At 32.7% G+C, this 14,367-nt stretch overlaps 2 protein-coding genes across 2 annotated transcripts; both read left to right on the plus strand.

The window, feature by feature from the left end:
* Positions 1 to 710: 710 nt before the first annotated feature.
* LOC102598295 (DAR GTPase 3, chloroplastic) lies at positions 711 to 8,517 on the plus strand. The gene is made up of 9 exons (XM_006352716.2): positions 711 to 949; positions 4,544 to 4,687; positions 4,793 to 4,909; positions 5,791 to 5,934; positions 6,019 to 6,105; positions 6,790 to 6,905; positions 7,349 to 7,530; positions 7,808 to 7,865; positions 7,971 to 8,517. The coding sequence occupies exons 1-9, from the start codon at positions 809 to 811 to the stop codon at positions 8,092 to 8,094; spliced, it is 1,113 nt and encodes a 370-aa protein (XP_006352778.1). The 5' UTR covers positions 711 to 808; the 3' UTR covers positions 8,095 to 8,517.
* Positions 8,518 to 12,188: 3,671 nt separating this feature from the next.
* Positions 12,189 to 12,851, plus strand: LOC107061571 (protein FANTASTIC FOUR 1-like). Its single transcript, XM_015311011.1, has one exon. It carries the CDS (start codon positions 12,189 to 12,191, stop codon positions 12,849 to 12,851), a length of 663 nt encoding a protein of 220 aa, XP_015166497.1.
* Positions 12,852 to 14,367: the final 1,516 nt, after the last annotated feature.

Below are 14,367 nucleotides of genomic sequence, written 5' to 3' on the forward strand. Positions count from 1 at the left end.
ACGCCAGCCATGCTCCTAAATCTCTTACAGATAAATTGCGGGTTTTATGATGTAGTTTATCCACAATATTATTGGGATCTCATCTGTACTGTTGAGAACCTATCAGAAATAGTCTCTTCCTTCAAGGTAGGGGTGAGGTGTGCTTACACTTAACTTATCTCTAGACTTTACTTTGTGGGATTACATGTTTGTATTATTATTATTGGGGGTTCTCATCCATCCAACTTTCATACTTTAGATAATCCATCCGCATCTATTTGCTAGATGGCTATGACAATGATCTCTGGTAAATTAATGAGAGTTTTAAAAAATTCCCTCAAGGTTTAGGTCTGTATGTCAATTACAATTATTTTTCTATTTGAATAGCATACACACACACGTATTTTGGGTCCTGCATAATTAAGCTTCTTTCCCTTGTATAATAGATTTTCCAAATGAGAACAATGAATTTTAAAGAAAATAGGAAGAGCAAAACAAATTTGAGGCTTCTGAATACATGAAGGATCTATAAACGTTTGTTTCAAATTTTCCAAAACTAAGTTTTAAGTAAGAACCAAAACTGTTTGGTTGATTTTAGTTTTATTTTACAAAAAATCACCTTTGCAGTCAAAGTTATAAAGATAATTATTTGTCTAATACTTCTATTTTTTTCTAAAGTATATAAATTCGTTATTTATTAACAAGCAATATTATTATTATTATTTTAAAAGTAGACCCAAAAAATATCCTTTGCATACCAACAAGCTTTACAAAGTATTAGTTCAAATGCCTTGTGCAGTGGTAAATCTGAAGCGATAATCTGCAACCGATGGCTACACAGTTCCCTGGTTTGTTGCTGAACAGCGCTGGCCTTACACTCGCCGGCGGCCGGTCTCTTAGTTGCCGGAACAATCAACCACCGGCAGCCATCTCCTCGGCCAATCCTCCTTCTCTCTCTTCCACAATTCAGGTAAACTGTATAATATTTCCCGTGTTATATTTACGCTGGTACAGCGAAAAGCTTGAAAGCTGAATTTTTATTTTGCCCTTTTGCTTTGAAGCAGCATAATAACTTGTTTTATAGCTCTCTGAGGTGCTGCAATATCTGCTTGTAGTTAGTGGAGAAGTATGCGTTATACAAAATTTCACTTCATTTACTTATGTATTTAAGGTGCTAAATTAGCCAATAGTTGCATAGTACTCCATCCAACCCCTAAATGAACAAACGGAGTTCGCCAAGACATCTAATTTTCTGTAATTGGAACATCAATATTTTAGACTTCTATTTTAATTAGCAACTACGTAAAAAGTACTTAAAATCCCAACTTTTTGTTAATTTTAGAAGGGATAAAGGTCTGAAAAATACCCCAACTTTGGTCGGATTTGCTGTTGCAATACTAAACTTTCACGAGGACCTATTACTTCCCTTTCCCTAGACTATTTAATACCGTATTTTTTACCCTGAACTATTTAATAGTGTATTTTAAAGGTATATATGTGCCCACGTGGACACATTACTATTTATAGTTTTGCATTATTTTTTATGTCCACCTGGTCAAATATATATGTTTAAAATACGGTATTAAATAGTCTAAGGAGGTAATAAGTCCTCATGAAAGTTTAGTATCGCAACAACAAATTCGATCAAAGTTGGGGTATTTTTCAGACCCTTATCCCATTTTAGAACATAAATATGTTAATTTTATTTTTTGAAATACAACTTTTAGAAGTACATAAAAAGCAGGATAAATGATAACTTTGTATAGTTAAAAGAAAAAAACTGCTTAATTCCCTAATGGTTGCCAAAAAAGATATTCAGATGGAGGAAGAACTTCAGAGTATTAGAGATGGAGATGTTGAGACGAAACAAACTTCAAATTTGAGAGTGAGACCATGGGGAAAGGACTGTTGCTGAGAGGAGGAAGCAGCATTCTCTGGTATTTAGTCCATGTAAAGGAGCAATACACCAGAAGTTATTAATGTGTCATAGATATTGCTTTAGGGAGTTTGTAAGGGTCCCTTCCAAGAGATTTTTTTTTAATTATGGATATGAGATTGGATAAGCTGGATGTGAAAATAGTTCTTGGAGAATCTATCGAATTAGGACATAGTCAGGAGGAACCAAATGTAGTGTTACATAATTGGATTGTCTCTAGTAGAACTTGTGTAACCCTCGAAGCCAAGTAAGGTAGGCTCCAGAGGCTGCAAGTTTTGGCCTATAATGAAGGTATGATAAAGATGGTGTGAGCTGCTGAATAAAGTGTGACTTAAAGGTGAACGAGCATGAGATAACTCAAGTGCAATGGGTAGATTTAAGTAATGCCAGGGAAGAAATACAAAGTCGAGTAAAGGCAGGACATCAGTATTTAGGATGCCATGCCCAGTGCAAGTTTAAAGGAGCTCGATCTCTCAGCTCTTTTATTTGCTCAAGCATCAGTAGTATTATGTTCTGGATATTAGTGCTTCACAGCGGTTGAAGAATGAAGATGCTTCTTGTAGGATACTTATTTTCAATACAGACCAGTTAGGACTTCTCTTCCAACTCATGGGCACAAGATGATGTTCCCATGTGGTTGTTTTGAAGCTTACTCAAGACTTTGGAATTATAGTCATTTCTCTTAAGATGGTATGTGGCGGTTATTTCAAGCTAGGATTCTTGTCTTCGAAGGGTGCCTTGCTTTGATGTTATTGGCTGAGGAATAACCAGAAATGAGTTTAGCGGTTATTGAGAGTATACATTTTGACTTCATTGGTCTAGGTTTCATCGGTTCTTATCACCTAATGTGATTTAATGTAGTATTCTGTTTACATAAACAAAAAAAAAATCCATAATTGAATATATGACAGCCTCAGATCTCTTTCAAAAATTAATGCAGTGATAGCATCCATGTCAGCCTACTTGTACTAAAGTTGACGGGCTTCATTGAAAAATCAAGAATATGTTTATCACGAAAGTGGTCTCCAAATTCAAGTCCAAAAGAGAGAAGATTGGGCCACACGAAGCCCAATAAAAGAGTCCAAAAAGCTGAATGGTTAAAGTCAAAGTTTGGTCAAAGTTTCCTAGTTTAAAAACCTTTATTTTAAAGTTTCCTAGTTTAAAATTTCCTAGTTTACAAGTTTTCAAGTTTAAAAGTTTTCATAAAAGTAGGATTTAAATCTCATTCTATTTGGGATAGGTTTTCCCTATATATAGGGGTTGATTTTATTATTTTAAGAACAGACGTAATTAACATTATTATTCATTGAGAGTTTCTCTTCTTTACACCTTTGTGTGTGGCTACTTGGGATTTATCTTACAACCTTATAAGAACGATTCTTAAGAGGCTAGATTAATTCTTTAACTTGATATCTTTGGTTCTTATTCGTAAATTAAAGAAGGTAATTAGTCTTATACTAATTATTGTCTCTAGTTTCTTCGTAATAGGGGTCTAGATCACTTTTTGTATCTAAGTTCTTGAATTGACTCTATTAGTATCATAATTAGTCTTAATCCGCTAATCTTGAATACTAAGATCAATTAGGGTTCTTAGCACTTTATCTTGAAATTGGGGATTGTATTCTTGAATTTCGCATATCTTTCAATTTCTGTCTTTAATTTTTATAATTTCGCTTCCGCATTATTTTCTTGTTTATTCTGGTAACCCGATTCTTATCATGCAGTCTCATGTAGCAGTTGGTTCATAGCGTAAAATAGGGCTGCTTATCGGGCGGATAATTTCGCTTAATGGTTTGGCCTATGGGATGTCGGTTTTTAAATTTACTAATTCGCTAGCCAACTAATAATATATGGTTGGTTCGATAATGGATTAACAATTATCGGATGGTGTATCGCCTAACCTCTACCCTTTTTTTTCCATGAACGCACCTTAAGAATTTCTTTTCACTATTTTAAATGCAGTTAAATTATAAAATTCTTATATACTGCAAAAAATATAAATTAATAATAATATAATAGTTAATACAACAGAAAAGTAAGTAGGTTTTTCAGTTTTTGGCTTTACGGCTTTAGGACTAACAATATATAATATATTATGGCAATATATTATATGAGGCTAATATATCTAAGATAAAAGTTTAAGTATGATAACTCTTAACAGGTTAATAGTTTATCGGATAAGGAAATTGAATCATCGCCTCTACACCAATAAGCCGTTAAATATAAAATTCTAATCAGTTCACCAACTGTTTATTCGATAACCCAATACCAATAAGCCAATTTTACGGTTGGCTTATCGGTTACGTTCAATTTTGAACAGCCCAAGTATAAAACTTAACATTCATGGATTGTGGTTTATATTAGGTTTTGGTTTTTCTTTTAGGCTACAATATTCAATAGTGGTGTATTTCTTAATTCATTCTCACATGCAACACTTAGACACATAAAAATGCTCTCTTATGTGGGTATTATATGTCATCTAAATGCTGATCAAGTTTTTCTTGCTCTTATTGAACTTTTGGTCTAACTTTATTTTATCGATTACACGAAACTTCTGGAAACTCTCCTAGAAGGGTCTCTTTAACTATCCATTACACGAAGTAACATTCTTGTGAATGAACTTTTCAGGTTGTTGGTTGGAAAGGTGCTGGAGGGTCTGGCAGTCAGAATTCAAAACTTTTTAATTCTTTTGAAGACATTCAAGAAGAATATGACTGGAATGATCTAGAAACCGATCTTTACCATTGGACAAAGACTTTACGACCAGTTCAGGTATGCTCAGGGTGCGGACTTGACCTTCTGTATGTTTCAAACTTTTCATGTGTTTCCTTGTTGAATGTTTGACCTTCTAACACTATGTGTCTATTATTTACATAGTGGTATCCTGGTCATATTGCGAAAACTGAGAAAGAGCTCAAGGAACAGTTGAAACTAATGGATGTTGTCATAGAGGTTCGAGATGCAAGAATCCCGGTGTCCACAAGTCATCCACAGGTTAGAAACTTACATGTTTATGCTTTGCCTTTTTGCTTTTTGGCTAGATTATTGAATGTTTTGTTATATTTGCATTTTCGCTAGGGTATTGAGTGATGTGCTAGTAACCTAGCCTGCTTTCCCAACAGCTAGGTAGATGTGGCCCACTGTGCCATCCTAAACAATCTTTACCACTTAAGACTTGTTGTGTAAAATTTGAGTGTTGCAAACAGCTTGAGAACTCGATCATTATATTTTATTTGAATTGGAGGATGTGCTTAGGAGTACATTTCACATTTGAGATCTGATATTATGCTTGACAGTTCTGATTAGAAATGGGACTGCTTGGTATTTTGCATATGGATTGCCTCTATAACACTTGGCCAGCTATTTTCCTCTTGGCCTGGCCTATTCTTTCTACATCGCGCTTGTGATTAGTATAAACTGATACTCCATCTCAGAGTTTTCCTCGTCTGGCTTAGAAATGTGCCTATTGAATTGCAGTTTAATCACTTCAGGGAGTGTGTTTTGAACTTTGGAAATTAATAATATACTAAACAAAACCTTGGATCACTTTAATGGTTTGCAGCTTCAAAGAGTAGATTATTCATAGGTATCACTCTGACCCTGTTCCCCTTTGGCACAGCCAAACAAGAGCAAATGAGATGTAGGAAATTTTTTCCAATGATGCAAATAGTGTGCTATGAAGTAGATACTCAAGAATCTCGTTTGAATCAGGATAGAGTATACATGTGCAGTCCATAATTCCTTTTCTTGACTTCCATTCAGTATACCAAGCCATTAATAAATTTTCTTGACTCCTATTGCATGTGAGATTCTTATCTTGTCTCCTTTCAACTTTCATCTATTTGTTTTGTTAGTAATTCAACTTTGATGAGCAGATGGACTCATGGCTTGGCAACAGAAAGAGGATTTTGGTTTTGAATCGAGAGGATATGATATCAACTGCTGATCGGAATGCTTGGGCAACTTATTATGCTAATCAAGGGATTAAAGTTGTTTTCTCCAATGGCCAGCTTGGAATGGTGATTGGAATAGCATTTACTTGTTTCTGCTCCAACAAACAGTCATTTTATAATTTGTTAATTCATGTATTGGACAAATTTCAGGGAGCACTTAAGCTTGGAAGGTTGGCGAAAGCATTAGCGGGTACTGTGAACATAAAACGTAAAGCAAAAGGACTACTTCCTCGCCCAGTGAGTCTACTAAGATTGATAATAGCTCATATCATCCATGCCTTTAGACTGTAGATCTGTTGTGAGCTCATTACAATTGTCAAGACAAATGAAACTTAAGTGATTACTTACTTTCAATCCATCAAATTCAGTTGGTTCGTGACTGATGTTAGCAATCTAATTCTGATTTTTAACTTTATATGTTATCTTCATCATTTACATATTGACCGTCAGAAGCATTTAAACTGGTCGATGTGTGAGCACATTTCAATTTTCAAGTACCAATGATTTTTTTCATTCAAACCACCAATTCAGTTGGCTCATGACTAATGCCAGCACTCTAATTGTGATTTTGTATTTAATCTGTCATTTTCATCATTTACAATTTTACATATAGACCATTGGAAGGATCTACTGTGATATAAAAGAAATGCAAGGAGTTCAATGGCGAACATCAAAGTCTTACTGTCTAATAATTTGGGGTTTGAATGTACACCAGGGAAAAGTGTTATTTCTGCTGCCGTAATCTTGTACCAATGTACTGATGAACAACATATGGAAATTATGTAACAGAATATAAAATTCTTATTTGGTTCACTAGTAGATGAAATGACAAAATTATGGAACTACTTCCTTAGATAGGATATTCATGTCTGCTTCTTCTGTGTTATTTTTTTCTGAGTGAGAATTTTATATATTTGACAGGTTCGAGCTGGTGTAGTTGGGTATCCAAATGTTGGTAAGTCATCTCTGGTAAATCGTTTGCTGAAGCGCCGGATGTGTGCTGCAGCCCCAAGACCAGGTGTTACCAGAGAGCTGAAGTAAGTCCATCGCTCCTTGCTCTTTTCTTTTGCGGCAAGTTCATTCGCCATTAGATTCCATGAATTATCCCACAAAATTTTGATTCCAAAGCGTGAATCTCTTCTTTACTTTTAAGTGACAAGGGGGTGACAGGGTTGTACCTTCTTCTCTATTTCACCATCTCATTCTGATTCCTTTTAAACCGCTTCGATTTTCCAGTCATTTTAGAATCAAGCATTACATATAAATTGATAGGAGTACCTTTTTAATATATAGCAATCTATTTTTAAAAAAATGATATGCTAAGTCAAACTGAGTGAAAATTTTCACCATACTTAGGTCCATGTAATTGTTAATTGTTATGCAAGAAGGAAGACTATCATCAATTTAATTTGAAAAGACTGGGTTAGATTTTACAGACTCTTCTTCCTTTTGATTGTCTACTGCTCATTTTTATTAAAAGGTGGGTCCGTTTTGGGAAAGATCTAGAGCTACTGGATTCACCTGGCATAATTCCTATGAGGATCAGTGATCAGACAGCAGCAATAAAGCTTGCCATATGTGATGATATTGGAGAGAGATCTTATGATGCTGCAGATGTTGCAGCCATTCTTGTACAGATGCTTTCAAGGCTTCCAACTGTTGGTTAGTTTCCTGTCATTCAGATAGCACATGCTATTCACTCGTGTAGGTAGATTTCTTGTTGTAACACGTTGCTGAAGAATTCATTACCGGATGTTATTTAGATGATAAGACTAATTACTCATCCTGTTAGATCTTTATTGCACCTCGGCATGTACTTTGAGCCTCTTGTATGTAACAACTCATTTGCATTAGGGGTTGGCTGTCCCTAAATAGTTCATTTTAAGCTTCTTGTATGCATGCTGCCTTATATTTTTCTGACATGGGTCACTCTGACCAGGTAATAAAGCTCTTTGTGACCGCTACAAGATTGAGGCAGATGGGCGCTGTGGTAAAATGTGCGTATGGCATATTATACCCAAAGGGTGCATGTGAAGTTATGGGTTCCCCAGCAAGGATTTGTTCTATATTTCCATTTTGATCTTTATTTGTTTTGGTTGCAGATTTGTTCAGAAGCTGGCTGTTCAGTTATTTAATGCGGACAATAATCAAGCAGCATTTCGTATTTTGCAAGATTTCCGAAAAGGGAAATTTGGTTGGATAGCACTAGAGCGGCCACCCAAGTAGACCTGTGCGTTTCAGACCTTGTTCTAGTGCTTTCATGTATATCAGTTAAAGCTTGCGGAAAATTCTTGGAAGCTTCTCTAAATCAACATAGAAGTACCTAGACGGAAGAAGCTAAGCTGTTCGCATCTCATGTAAACATTCAGAAACACCTGCAAGCTAGAAAGGTATATATATACCACTGAACCTACTCAATGAAGCTACATATGGTGTAATTGGTTCTTGAGTTCCATTAGCGTCAGGCAGGCTAGTAAAATCATACAGCAATGATGACTTTGGTTTATAATCGTCAGTTGTAACTGTTATCTTCAGACGATTAAATTATAGTTTGGCTACAATTCCATCAGTTGGAATTTGCTGAAACATTTCAACTTTAGTTATCTACCTGCTGTAAATATGAAGGTTCATTAATATTTTTGTGAAAAATGCAATGAGTAGACTGTGTATATTACTATATAAAATTCCAACTCCAGTAAATTAGATGATATTCGACTGAATCTATGTTCAAAATTTGCATATGTGAAATGAAGGGCAGAAAGGGAAGTAAGTCTATTGCTGCCATATTATGTAAAAAGTTATTAGTGTAATCAAACTGTCACATAATGTGCTGTGTTCACTGTAAAATACATGCATGCGACTTTATAGTCTATTTAAAGAAAAATGTACTTCAAACTACCTTTACGCTTTAATAACATGTTTTTACGGCCATTGAAATAACACGACAGGTTTAAAATCACAAATTTAAGAATATTTTTGGTATTGGACAAAAGACTTCTTCTTTTTTAAAATTTGTGTGTCTAGTTAAACACACCATATAAAAGAATGATATTACTAGGCTTATAGGAATGTATACTAAGCAATGGTCGGGTAATATTAGACAAATCTCTCAATAAAAAGAAAATGAATCAGCAGCAAATATTTAAAGGACAGATTATGGTCCTTTTTTTAAAAAAGCAAATATTTAAAGGACAGATTACAAAAGCAAGAAAGTAGAATGGATTATTAGTCTCACAATATTACATATATAAGCTGGTAATAATCAAGTTAATAAGGTCAAATAAAGGCTTTAGGGACATTTACGAAAGAATGCTAATTGCTCCTAAAAATACATAGTTAACGATAATTTAGTTGTTGTCATTAATTAATAGACAGTTTAATTTCCACTCCTCCTTTTTGAATTATTTTCCTTCATTTTTTTAGCAGGGATGTATATTTAATTTTAATCTAGACCTTGAAGTAACATAATTTATTGTCATAGTGAGTGCGCGCGGATGCATATTCGCTTTCCACTAAAACTATATATATTCCTCCGTACTATTTAGTTTTAACTTGACACAAAATTTAAAAAATTAAAGTAAAAAAGTCTTGAATCTTGTGAGCCTATACTAAAGATATGTGGAATGCATTATAATATCTTTTAATTTTATCATGTGAAAAATTGAAATTAAAAAATCTTCTGACATAGGTACACTTGTGATGAGAACTAAGGAGTGATTAGATTAGAGTAGGTACAGTGTAGTGGAGAAAAAGGTTAAGGAAAAATAAGAAACAAACATTGAATGAGAGATAAAGGAATTAAGTTGTTTGCTTCTTAGTGGTTAAATACTGCATATTAATGAGCCAACCAGATAACGCGTACATATTAATCAGATACTAATATCATCCTTTAATTTGTTGCACCTACCTACTAACTTTAAAAATAATCTTAATCACAATCATAACAGTCTTTTGACAAATGTTGATTTACGAATAAATTTTAATCACTCATTCGACAATTGTCGATTTTTTTCGAGCTGATGCGCGATTCTTTATTTTTTTAGATTATAGATGGACCAATAGCAAAAGCTTCAAACTAATTAAAAAGCACTTTATGTTGTTTTTGTTGGTGTGTGCCCCAGACAGGGCACAAATCAAACTTCTGCTTTAGCACGTCTTAAATTCTTCTCTTTAAAAAATTAAAAGAAGATTAATTATGGTCCATTTCTTCAGTAATTTGGTATATGTTTGTGCAGTTGGTAATTTAAATGTTTGACAATATTATCATAATATTCAAGAAAGTGGTTGTCTTATATTTGTTTTACGCATTAGAAAGAAGAAATATATATATATAAAATTTGTCTAAACAAAATAATCCACAATTATTTTTTAAATGATTTGATCATATAAACATTTCTACTTTATATCATTAGTCGAAGTTAAACTCTTAAAAACACAAGCTATTGAGAAATCCTTTGTTTTGGAACATTTTGTTGGCTTACTAAGGAAGGACAGAAATATTTTTTCACTCTCTTTTAGTCTAAAAGTTCTACATCAATTCCTAATCTAACCAATCCGAATTTATCAATTATAAATAAGTTAAACTAAAGAGTCAAATAAAGTTTATGAGTTCAAGAATTTTTTTAAAAAAATTATTGAGTTTTAAATTAATAATTTATATACGTTCAAGAACTTCTTAAATAAATGTAATTTAAATCAAAGTTATTAAGTTTTTATTACCTATGTCAATGCTAAAGAGCACCAAGGAAGCAATGGCCAATTAGCTTCGTTCTATTTCGAATTATTCTTACATCCCACTTTCTTCGACTTTTCCTCGTCCGTATATTTTGTACATTAGCAGAGTAGAAGTTAAGGGGTTTAACAACTGTAATAATCAATATTTTTTTGTGTTTAGAGACTCAAACTATCTTATTCATATTGTGATTTTTCCATATGTCTTTTAAATATTTTGAATTATCAATTATCGTGATTAATAATATTTTATATACTTTCTAAATATGTAAATATTAGTCAAAAAAACTTGAGGATTCCATGTTCAAATTTATAATTGAAATTTAAAAATTTAACTCTCAAAGTTTGAATTATGCTACGAAGTTAAATTGATGATGTAAAAATTCTTTGTATAACTTAAATTCAGTGGCATCAAAAGTTGGCTCCTGCACTTTGCATCATCCAATAAATCCGCCTCTCACAACTCTAGCCAAATCTTTTTCTATTTTGCTTTTTCATAGTTAGGACTTGGGGGTATAGACAATTTAAAAGGAAAACCATGATCATGAGACTATTATAATTGGTATTTGGAACTCATTATCATAATTTAATTACTCTTTCTGTTTCATTTTTACATGACTTTAGTTTTTTATTATTAATTATAATTAATTCATTCTCAATATTTCTGGAAATAATTTAGTATATATTTTGATAAGTGACATGTTTAATAATACTACAAATCCTAAAAGTTTTACTTTTTCTCTTAAATCTTAGACGAATCAAACACCTTGACAATTGAGGAAGTAGGATTTTTACACTGTTTGGATCATTGTTACTCATTGTTTCATAATGTATTGTATTGTATTGAACTGTATGGTATATTTGGCTAGACTGTATTGTTTGTTGTTGTTCACGAAACAGAATTCTCACAAGGTTGGTTGGAATTGTTCTCACCCAGTATTTCATCCTCGTTCTCTACTGCAGAAGTAAGGACAGTGACACCTTTCAAATTGGCCTTTAACACTCTGTTTGATTCATTGTTACTCATTGTTTCATAATGTATTGTATTGTATTGAACTGTATGGTATATTTGGCTAGACTGTATTGTTTGTTGTTGTTTAATAACATTTTTATAGTATTTGGTTTGACTATATCGTATTGTATTGTAATTTATAAATTTACTAAAATATCATTTATTATTCTAGGGTAGGAGGTTTGACTAGAATTAAGTAAGGAGTATAAGGTAAAGGGTAAAATAGTATTATGAAATATTATGTAAAGGGAAAAAGAAATTAAGTAACAATGGGAACACACCAAATTGGTTGTTCGGGTTTTCATTGTTAACAATAGAATATATATTTTAAGTAACAATCAAAACAAAGTATAGTATAATCCAAGGAGAACCACTTGTCTGTTGTATCTGACCAATTCTCAAGTACTTTTTGTTTCTATAAATTGAACCCTTGCCCTTTCACTAATTATCTTATCTATCACATTCTATTTCTCTTCCTCTTTTTTTTTTTTGGTTTGTGATCAATACCAAAAATATTTAAACCAAGTAACAGAACAAATCCTCTGTTTTGTTAATTTTAAAAAACAAAATAAAAAAGATGGGGTCAAGCTCAACTCTGCAATCGTGCATGGAGGCAGTTGTGAAAGCATTGTGTAAAAAGGGAGAAGAGAGTGATTTCAATGAATTGCAAAAGAAGGGGGGGAACAATAACATTATTGGCGACGGGTGGAGTTTGATACAACATGACCTTTGTAACCCGAAAAAAGATGATAATTACGAAAAACAAGTGTACGTTCACCCTCTGGTGAAGCGCAGGTCTAACACCCTTAGCATTAAAAGCTTGGAGATGTGTACTGAGAGCTTAGGGAGTGAAACAGGCAGTGATCATATTAGCGAAAGTAGCGAGAATAATAATTATTCACGACCATCAAAATGTGGGAAAAAACATACTACTAGTACTAACAAAACACTAGTAGCTCATTTTCCTCCTCCTCTCACTTCAATTAATAATGGTCTTCAACTAAGGCCTCATCGCGAAGGTGATCGTTTAATCTTGAAAGCCACCACTATCACTCCCCCCAAGTCTTGCTTCAAAGCAGAACGCCTCGATGGCAGACTTACGCTTTCTTTCTGGAACAACGTTGATGAAAGTGATAGTAGAAAATTACTAGGTGAAAATGGATACATAAGACCAAGGAAGTGCAAGAGTAGGATCAAAGGGATACCAACTTGGGAGACATTTTGGGTCTCCATTTCCTAAATGCTTTGCTTTCTTTCTACCTATATTGATGTTGCCTTGCTACTAATTAAGTACTATGCTTCCATTTTGTATTTCTAACGTGATTTTGTAACCATATTATTATTATAAATTACTGCAATCCATTTGCCGTTGCTTAATATATACTCCATTATATTATATTCATTGCATGCTCAAGTTTGTCTATAGAGAAGCCATAAAATCTAATACTCGTGAAATATTTGAGGAGCAATATTTCAGATGAAATACGTACGCAGGGGCGGCTGGCAAGGCTTAAAAAAAAGTCTTTTGCCTTAGGCCCCCAATTTTAGGGGGCCCCGTTTTTTAGTTAATTAGGTAGGATTAAATTAAAAAAAATAATATTAGAACTAAGACAATAAATGCAAAGGCCCCATTTTTTAGATAATTAGGAAGGATTAAATTTTAAAAAAAATTTGTTAGAACCAAGACAATAAATGCAAAACGGCTCAATGAAGTGATAGTATGATAGATATGACTATGACTTTTTGACTTTTCAATAAAAAGTTGTGTACTTTTTTTTTTAATGTACAAGTTATCTTTTTTTTTTTACCTTATTTTTTTCTAATTTTATTTTTATATATTCTATTCTCCTTCCTTCTATTTCTTCTCACTTTCTTTTTTCTAATCTTACATCTCTCTTATTCAAAGCTTAAAAATTTACTCGTTCTATTGATAGTTTATATTTTAAATTTGGAGAAAACTATATTACAGCAGCCCGATTCATTTTTGGAAATCAAGTCTTCATAGCTTTTGAATTCAGTAATATCATTCTAATTTCTAATATTATTTTTGTTTTGTGTCTTATGTTTATTATATTTTTTATTTGATATTGTAAATAGTGTTTTAAAATATTTGTTAGATTTTGATGTCGCTATAGATCAATTAAGAGGTTTAGTTTCTTTTTTTAAAACATATAGAAAAGAAGGATTTACAAGTACTATGATTTCGGCTAAGAAAATTGCATTAGAGATGAATATAGAACCTGTATTTCGTAAGAAATGTGTAATTTATAGAAAAAAACAATTTGATGAGAATGTTGATAATGAAATCACAAGATCTCTTGAAGAATCATTTAGAGTTGATTACTTCTTATACATAGTAGACCAAGCCATCTTTTCACTTCAAAATAAATTTGAACAATTTGAAGTATATGAAAATATTTTTGGTTTTCTATTTAGTGGGAAAAAATTGAGATCATTAGATGATGAGAATTTGAAAAAATATTGTCTTAAACTTGAATGTTCCTTAAAACATAATACTCACTCCGATATTGACGGTTTAGACTTATTTTCTGAATTAAAAGTGTTAAGAAAAATCATAAAAGTAGAAGACAATACTCTAATTGAGATACTCAATCAAATAAAAAGACTTGATTCTTTTCCAAATGCTTACATTGCTTATAGAATAATGTTAACAATTCCCGTTACAGTCGCCTCAGCCGAAAGAAGTTTTTCAAAATTAAAAATAATAAAATATTATTTAAGATCGATAATGTCTC

Source organism: Solanum tuberosum, unplaced genomic scaffold, assembly GCF_000226075.1.
Source record: "Solanum tuberosum cultivar DM 1-3 516 R44 unplaced genomic scaffold, SolTub_3.0 scf00150, whole genome shotgun sequence".
Lineage (NCBI taxonomy): Eukaryota > Viridiplantae > Streptophyta > Magnoliopsida > Solanales > Solanaceae > Solanum > Solanum tuberosum.

What these genes read in the sequence shown, in the direction of transcription:
- LOC102598295 (XM_006352716.2), top strand. Translation starts at nt 809, where the DNA reads ATGGCTACACAGTTCCCTGGTTTGTTGCTGAACAGCGCTGGCCTTACA. An exon ending in CCAATGGCCAGCTTGGAATG is followed by an intron (nt 5,935 to 6,018) that starts GTGATTGGAATA and finishes GACAAATTTCAG; the next exon opens with GGAGCACTTAAGCTTGGAAG. An exon ending in GATGGGCGCTGTGGTAAAAT is followed by an intron (nt 7,866 to 7,970) that starts GTGCGTATGGCA and finishes TTTTGGTTGCAG; the next exon opens with ATTTGTTCAGAAGCTGGCTG.
- LOC107061571 (XM_015311011.1), top strand. Translation starts at nt 12,189, where the DNA reads ATGGGGTCAAGCTCAACTCTGCAATCGTGCATGGAGGCAGTTGTGAAA.